General features: G+C 48.7%; 3 protein-coding genes across 3 annotated transcripts in view; 2 read left to right on the forward strand and 1 right to left on the reverse strand.

Moving 5' to 3' along the window:
- Nucleotides 1-126: 126 nt before the first annotated feature.
- Nucleotides 127-4,256, forward strand: LOC101778825 (receptor-like cytoplasmic kinase 185). Its single transcript, XM_004971138.2, has 5 exons — nucleotides 127-316; nucleotides 1,354-1,547; nucleotides 1,771-1,960; nucleotides 2,606-2,997; nucleotides 3,231-4,256. Exons 1-5 carry the CDS (start codon nucleotides 196-198, stop codon nucleotides 3,810-3,812), a joined length of 1,479 nt encoding a protein of 492 aa, XP_004971195.1. The 5' UTR covers nucleotides 127-195; the 3' UTR covers nucleotides 3,813-4,256.
- Nucleotides 4,257-4,912: 656 nt separating this feature from the next.
- On the forward strand, nucleotides 4,913-7,499 carry LOC101779232 (6-phosphogluconate dehydrogenase, decarboxylating 1). Its single transcript, XM_004971139.2, has 2 exons — nucleotides 4,913-5,223; nucleotides 5,795-7,499. Exon 2 carries the CDS (start codon nucleotides 5,802-5,804, stop codon nucleotides 7,242-7,244), a length of 1,443 nt encoding a protein of 480 aa, XP_004971196.1. The 5' UTR covers nucleotides 4,913-5,223; nucleotides 5,795-5,801; the 3' UTR covers nucleotides 7,245-7,499.
- A 238-nt stretch (nucleotides 7,500-7,737) lies between these two features.
- Nucleotides 7,738-8,534, reverse strand: part of LOC101762071 (probable feruloyl esterase A) — a gene marked incomplete in the record, with an annotated part of 7,972 nt that continues 7,175 nt past the window's right edge. The window contains 2 exon segments of the mRNA XM_012846470.3: nucleotides 7,738-8,188; nucleotides 8,316-8,404. Of these exon segments, the coding sequence (XP_012701924.1) occupies nucleotides 7,999-8,188; nucleotides 8,316-8,404 (279 nt within the window).

The following is an 8,534-nucleotide window of genomic DNA, read 5'->3' on the forward strand; positions in this document are numbered from 1 at the left end:
CTTTCGCCTCGGCCCCACAACCGGCGCCATCGCCAATTCACCCACGCGCCAGCTGCTCCCCAACACCCCGCCCAGCCACGCCACCCCCCGCTGCTGGTTCAGCTTCAAAAGCCCCGCAAACCTTCCCCCCCCCCCCCCCCCCCCCCCCCGTTCGTTCCTTGGTGGCGCGTCTTCTTCCCGGGGGGTGGTGCTCGGATGAGCTGCTTCGTGTGCTTCGGATCGGCCCAGGATGGGGAGGCCAAGAAGCAAGTCGCCGACGCCAAGGACCCGCGCAAGGACGGGCCGCCGGATCGCGGGGTGGCCAGGGTCGGATCAGGTGCGCGCGTGTGCCGAACTGGATCTCGGAACTGTTCTTCGCTTCTTTGCTGCGGCTTTGAGCTGTGCGGCGTTAGGCTTGGTCGTGTTTTCTTTTCGTTGCTTGCTGCGCGTGAACCATGAGAGTTTGATGGAGAGAAATTAGGTGTGAACCTGCATAGGGGAGATCATTCCGGTAAGCTTAGTGGTTAGGGATCGGCGGAGACAAGCTTTGTGCTGCATTTGGTGGGGGGACAGCACGTGAACGCGTCCTAGTGCTAGGCTCATTTGTGGCTATGACATTTAACTCCATCTCGAGCGTTACCAGCACACGCGTCCGTAGAGAGTGTCTGGAAGCGCGTTAGGCTGGCTGGATACAGATATATAGTACAATACTAGTATTAGTATTTGTTTTTCGGGAATAATGGAAGCCACGAACCTCAATAGGTGGGTGGAAAGCGATGGATGTGTTGTTGCAATTCTTCAACTTGGTAAGAATCGAGAGGATTCAGGCACCGAGACATGATAGCCATTATGATGATTTGCCTCTCGGGGATAGGTTTGGACTTTGGACTTTACGCCAAGTATTTTTCCACCTAAGCAGCTTCCCATCTCTGTGATGTGCAAGTGCAAATAGTGTGCAGTGGCTTGGTGGTGTGATGTCCTGATAATCTAGGATAGATTATAGTGGCCTTATGCAGTGTAGAGAAGATCGGGGATGGGGGTTTATAGGAAGTACTTGCTTGGTCATTACATCCTTGTGATTATGCTTTCATGTTTAGCAAACTAGCCATTGCAAGTGACCTTCTGATTGCCAAACTGAATTGTTTTGGGCTGGCCATTTATCTGCTTACAAAACTGTTTTAATACCGCGGGGAGAGAAATATCCTTAAAAGTAAAGTAGAGCATGTAGAGTTGCAGGGAGTGCTACATCCTTGTGCTACCTTTCTTCATATTCTACTGATATGATGCTGCTTCTCTGAGTTCTGCACCTTTTTTATGTTGAATCATTTAATGTATATCTGCTTGCTGATTCAATGGGTAATATTTTTTGCTTAGATAAATCTAGATCACAGGGTGGATCAGACTCTAAGGATATAATTATCCATAGGGATGGGAACAGTCAAAATATTGCAGCACAGACTTTCACTTTTCGTGAACTTGCTGCTGCCACGAAGAATTTCAGGCAAGATTGCCTATTAGGGGAAGGAGGTTTTGGCCGTGTATATAAAGGACGTTTGGAGAATGGGCAGGTAAGTCTCTCTGAAACCATCTTGGCACATTGGCATGTTGTCTGTAATGCTAAGTCCTCTCAATTTTGGGTCTTGAGTGGTTTGATTGAAATATTAATTAAAATGCTGAAAGTTACTGTGTTTTCTCTTGAATGTACACTCGCAGTCGTCCTGGATGCTAACCAAATAATTCTACTTGTGTACTTGGATCAGTCCTGGATACTAACATAATTCTACTTCCCAGGCTGTTGCTGTGAAGCAACTTGATCGTAATGGTCTCCAAGGAAATAGGGAATTTCTGGTTGAGGTTCTCATGCTCAGTCTCTTACATCACACTAACCTGGTCAATCTAATTGGCTATTGTGCTGACGGTGACCAACGCCTTCTTGTTTATGAGTTTATGCCATTGGGGTCACTAGAAGATCATCTGCATGGTTTGTGTATCTTCCCTGTCATCTAGTCTTCTGAAATTCCATGAGTGCCTGTAGAAACGTTAAGGAAAGCATCGTGTTACTCTGTAGGAGTGCCATGCTTCATCTGACTGTTAAACATGTACTACTCTTGACTGTAACTGTGCACTTAGGTTGATAGATCGTAATTCTTGGTTCAGCTTAAAAGTTAAAACCACCAGCATGTATGTTGTATAACTATTGGACCTATCATATATGATATATGTTTGTGTGCTAAAAGTTCACATATTTTGGCTGACAGTGTGTAATTTTCATATGCTAAAATGAATCTGTTGATTTTTGCTTGGGACTGCTGTGTGTATTAGCCAGACCCATGGATGAAGCTTGCTGATTGAAAAGTTGAAAACTGTAAGATTAAGATTGAAAAGTTGAAAACTGTAAGATCAAAACTGCAGAAAGAAAAAGATAATGAGAAAAAAGAAACACCAACACTCAGAAGGCTCTCAATTCGAACACAAGAAATGATAACCTTAGATGGTTACTTTTTTTTCTCTTACTATGAGTTTAGTTTCATCGTCTTTATATTTTATTCCATTCTTCCAATTCTTGGGAATCGCAACTTTCTGGTCTATGGTCTAGTAACTGAGGCGTATCCTTTTTGTAATATAGATCTGCCAAAAGATAAAGAAGCTCTTGATTGGAACACACGGATGAAGATAGCCGCTGGTGCTGCTAAGGGCTTAGAGTACCTTCACGACAAAGCCAGCCCTCCTGTTATTTACAGGGATTTCAAGTCGTCAAACATTCTTCTTGGAGAAGGATTTCATCCAAAGCTATCTGATTTTGGCCTTGCAAAACTTGGTCCGGTTGGTGACAAGACACACGTTTCAACACGTGTGATGGGTACATATGGCTACTGTGCCCCGGAATATGCAATGACTGGGCAGCTCACAGTTAAGTCCGATGTGTATAGCTTCGGTGTTGTGTTCCTTGAACTGATCACAGGGCGCAAAGCAATTGACAACAGCAAGCCCCAGGGGGAGCAAAACCTAGTGGCATGGGTATGTTTGTCTTTTGACTGCATGCTGCTCTTTTTATGTCAGCATTCATACTGAAACACTTTGAAAATCATGCTATGTATGCTTACAAATGAATTCCTCTCATGATTCTACAACTCTGTTGTCTAAAATTGGCAATTGCTATCCGACACCACTGTCTACTACAGTCTTAAATAGAAACATTTCTATGCAGACAGTTTTATCTGGAAAACTGATACAGTTCATTTATTCTGCAGGCTCGTCCACTGTTCAAGGACCGAAGGAAATTTCCTAAAATGGCTGATCCTAAGCTTCAGGGCCGCTTCCCCATGAGGGGTCTATATCAGGCCCTAGCTGTTGCTGCCATGTGTTTGCAAGAGCAAGCTGCCACACGCCCTCATATCGGGGATGTCGTCACTGCCCTCTCATATCTTGCTTCTCAGGCATATGACCCAAATGCCCCTGTTCAACACAGCCGGAGCAATTCATCTACCCCCAGGGCCAGAAACCCTGCAGGGTGGAACGACGACCAGCGCAGTGTGCGGTCACCAAATCATCATTCTCCAGACCTGCGGAGGAGAGACGCTGCCAGGGCATCAAAGTATGGAGCAGAGGTTAGCCGAACTAGCTCTACTGGCGGTTCTGGTCGGCGGTCAGGATTGGATGAGATGGATATGACAGGTTCACAAATGGGTAGTCCAGCTCAAACTGGAAGGAGAAGAGAAACTCCAAGGGCTGCTGCTGACAGGCAGCGTGCTATCGCGGAGGCCAAAATGTGGGGGGAATATTCGAGAGAGCGATCAAATGGCCATGGTAGCTTCGATAGCACAAATGAGTAAAGCCGACAGGTTTCTTTCCAGGCATCACTTCAGAAGAGGGGTGAGTTCGAGTTCACCCACCATCACCAAAAGGGATCCGGTCTCGGATACATGTCAACGGTTCCGCTCGGTCCCATTATCTGTGAATAAGGCGTTTCTTGCTCTTTTCTGCATCCTCCTGGCGTCCATTCGTTGCGAATGTGATTGTGTTACATGCTTGGGTGGAGCAGAGGAGCCTGTAGGATTCAGTTGAAGAGGGTAGAATTGAGAAGAGAGGGTGCACAGAGTCGCATTTGACGAGTGCGTTTTTTGCGGTTAAATGATATAAGCATATGCATGCTCGATTTCTTCTATGTTGTGAATGTATAACTCGGTGTCAGGCTTGGCTGCCTGAGCTTCTTTGTGAATTCCGGTTTGGATATGTATAACAGGCTATGATGTTTAGTACAGCTGTTTTTCCCCCCCTGGATCCCTTCTCCTTTCATTCATGTTAAGAGCAGCCACGACGCCTGCATATTTGTATGAGCGTGCTGTACTCAAAGTTGTAACATGTGCAGAGGACTGCTGAGCACGATGAGCAACCCGATCACTGTCGGCGCCGGCAGCAAACCGTTCCCGAGCTTTCAGGCGGCCGGTATTGCTGGGGCAGCTTGATCAGTCCGTCCTGAAGGAGATCATAAGAGGGAACTCCATCAGAGATCTGCTTCTTAGCCTACCTTTCAACTGGTTCACCGGATACAGTGCTACTCTTTCCTCTCCCAGATCGCCTCGACGTCGAACGAGACCAAAATGGACCTCCAGGTTGCACTTTGAAAGACCAATCTTTTCACCACGAGCTCGGGGCCGGGCAATGGCGAAAATTCTCGAAAGCCGCGTTTGACGAGTGGGAACGAAGTGGTGGCGATCGAGAGGACGGCGGTCCCATCATCTTCAGATGAGAAACGTTTCAAGATTCCTTTCCGCGAATAGAATGAGAAACATCAGCCCGTGTCGCCGCCGCCGCCGCCGCTGACCACAGCAAAACGGATGGCCATCTGAACGATTGCGAAGAAGAGGAAGGTGGGAGGAGGACCCGGCATGGCCACGGGCCCACGCCGGCGACTGGGCGGATCGCCGAGATCCGCACTCGCTGGTACGTGGGACCTGAACGTCAGGTCTGTTTGACTCGCCTGCGGGCCCACCGGTCGGGCTACGGATTGTGGGAGCGGGTGGATATTTGCAGGCTGCGACTTTTGGCCGGGCCGCCGGGGTAGGTGAGGGCACTCCGCCAACGCGATTCGCGCAGGCTCGCTGCAGATCAAAAGGCCCGGCAGGGGTCCGAACTCCAAAGTCCACCGTGCCTCCCTCCTCCTCCCCGCACCGCACTGTGCAGCAGAGGCTCTCCGCCCGTCCGCCGCGCCCGACGGTCGAGCACGCCTCGATCCAGATCCAGGTAACCTCCGTCCTCCCACCGCGACCGCGCCTCTCTCTCTCCCCGCTCCCGTAGGCCGTAGGTGTCGTCCTCCCGTCCCGAATCGGTTGATCCCGGATTTTGCGCGTCAGGATGTCCTAGCCTAGCTCTCGCTTGGATGGATTCGCTGTTACGTTCCGCGCTGTTCGCCGGGACTTTTGTTTGTTGGTAGCCGCGCGCGAATCCGCTCGCTACTTTCTGAAATGGATGCTCCTGATCCTATCGGAATCTCTTACGAATTGACGTTACCGATGGACCTTTGATGCGAGAGTTGTTCTCGTCGTTTAGAATGGTCCGTTGGATTTTGCTAGACATTGTTACCTGCTGTAGTAGTTCACCTGGTAGGCGAGTTACCTCTGAAATCTTAACATGCATGACGCAAGTAGTCATCAGTCAGCACTGGCAGTCGAATTCCCCGAGTTGTCCATTATTCATGGCATTGAGATCTCTGTGAAGTGGACGGAAAGCGTGGGCACAACCTCCGTTACGTTTGTATTGAGATCTCTGTGAAGTGCACCAATAAACCTGATGTGTTTGGTGCTTGTGTGTCCAGGTAGGAGATGGCTCTCACAAGAATTGGCCTCGCTGGCCTTGCGGTCATGGGGCAGAACCTTGCCCTCAACATTGCGGAGAAAGGGTTCCCCATCTCAGTCTACAACAGGACGACCTCCAAGGTTGATGAGACGGTGCAGCGCGCCAAGGTGGAGGGAAACCTCCCAGTATATGGTTTCCATGACCCTGCATCCTTCGTGAGCTCCATTCAGAAGCCCCGCGTGGTCATCATGCTTGTCAAGGCTGGGGCGCCGGTCGATCAGACCATTGCCACCCTTGCGGCGCACCTGGAGCAGGGCGATTGTATCATTGATGGAGGAAATGAGTGGTATGAGAACACGGAGAGGAGGGAGAAGGCAATGGAGGAGCGTGGGCTCCTATATCTTGGCATGGGTGTCTCCGGAGGAGAGGAGGGTGCCCGCAATGGCCCGTCATTGATGCCTGGAGGCTCCTTTGAGGCGTACAAGTACATTGAAGATATTCTTCTAAAGGTGGCTGCCCAGGTCCCTGATAGCGGCCCCTGTGTCACATACATTGGCAAAGGTGGATCAGGTAACTTTGTCAAGATGGTTCACAATGGAATTGAATACGGTGACATGCAACTGATTGCTGAGGCATATGATGTTCTCAAGTCAGTTGGCAAGCTCACAAACAGTGAACTGCAGCAGGTGTTCTCTGAGTGGAACAAGGGTGAGCTCCTCAGTTTCTTGATTGAGATCACAGCCGACATTTTTGGTATCAAGGATGAGCAGGGTGAAGGCTACCTGGTCGACAAGGTCCTGGACAAGACCGGGATGAAAGGAACTGGGAAATGGACGGTCCAGCAGGCTGCTGAACTCTCTGTGGCTGCTCCTACAATTGAGGCATCCTTGGACTCCAGGTTCCTCAGCGGTCTGAAGGACGAACGGGTCGAGGCTTCCAAAATCTTCCAAGGTGACTACTCCACTGGCCTACCAGTGGACAAGGCGCAGCTGATCGAAGATGTGAGGCAAGCTCTGTACGCCTCCAAGATCTGCAGTTACGCGCAGGGCATGAACATCATCAAGGCCAAGAGCTCAGAGAAGGGATGGGCCCTCAACCTTGGTGAGCTAGCAAGGATCTGGAAGGGAGGGTGCATCATCCGTGCCATCTTCCTTGACCGCATCAAGAAGGCCTACGACAGGAACCCCGACCTTGCCAACCTTCTTGTGGACCCTGAGTTCGCCCAGGAGATCATGGACAGGCAAGCTGCATGGCGCAGGGTTGTCTGCCTAGCCATCAACAATGGTGTTAGCACCCCAGGCATGTCTGCGAGTCTGGCCTACTTCGACTCCTACCGCAGGGACAGGCTGCCCGCCAACCTGGTCCAGGCACAGAGGGACTACTTCGGAGCTCACACCTACGAGAGGGTTGACATGCCTGGTTCTTTCCACACCGAGTGGTTCAAGACTGCGCGCAACTCCAAGATCTGAGCTGCTGCAAACGGCATGCCAAAACACGATAAGACATGGTTTCGTGTCTTCATATACTGCCGTGTGTTGAGTAATCAGTCATATATTGCTTGCAAGGAAGCTCTGGTTGGATTTTTATTTTCCATGCGCATTGCTTAAGCTAGATCAGAAAGTAGTTCCGGATGGAGAACATTTAAATTTGCTGAACTTTGCTAATTATGTTTGTAAGTTTATTACATGAATAAAAGCAGGCATGCTCGCGTTTAGTTCTCTGTATGTTAATCGATCATTATATTTTCTTTTGCCTTGAAAAAAAACTATTTCTCCTGTAGTAGTTCTCTCGTCTCTGTGTTGCTGCACTGAGCTGTTGACTGGTGATTGTCCTAGCACATCTAAACTAGGATTGATGAACAACTTTGCAATAGCTTAGTATCATTTCACACGAAAAGACGCTCATACTGCCTGTTTAAAGGAAACACAATATGCTCCAGGTTTTGTTGTTGCTTACACCAGATTGGATGATTGGATGAATTATTGATTTTCATGTGCATTTGTCAAATATCGGCACACATATTTGCAAAGTGAACAGTATGTTACGAAATCACATTTACAGCAAGCATCTCCAAATCTGCATGCTCCTTCCACCCTCCTGTTTGGTGCAGGAATAATTCAACAGCAAGCATCACGAGGGAGATGAGAGGAAACATCTGTACAGTGCTAGCTCTGCACATTCCTGATTCGTGATACTATCGTACTATACACATCATATACTGGTTCACTGGGCACTGAATCCTCTATCAATCGACAAACCAGGTTGCTTCGACAATACGACATTACCTTTGAGGTCCATCTGATACTGCAATTTGCTGTAGTCCATGACGATTCTGCAGCTGCTCCAGTCTTCTGCATGCATGCTGACGCCGAGATAGTATATATGGTCTCGCACGCTGGTTCCAGTTACCGACCTGAATACCAAAGGATTCAAAGATGATTATGAAAAATGCCGAAAGTTTAAAGTGAAGAGAAGAAAAGGAAATGGTAGCAATGCATCTGCTGCGTTCTTTCATCTGAGATTTGAGAGAGATCGAGGACCTGCTGCATGTTGGGTCTTCGCCAGAATCATCGCAGATCTTCTCCACAGAGTACATTAGGGTTCCTAGTCCAATGTTATGGATCCATACCTGAAGAAATGAAAAATAAAATATTTGAGTCTAGGGCAGCATTTAAACCAGGGGTACCAGCTATTTGTAAAAGTGGAATAGTAAGTAATTCTGCTGTAGAGTGCATAGCATACCTCTCTTGGGCAAGTGA

The sequence above is a fragment of the Setaria italica genome, chromosome V (assembly GCF_000263155.2).
Source record: "Setaria italica strain Yugu1 chromosome V, Setaria_italica_v2.0, whole genome shotgun sequence".
Taxonomy (NCBI): Eukaryota; Viridiplantae; Streptophyta; class Magnoliopsida; order Poales; family Poaceae; genus Setaria; species Setaria italica.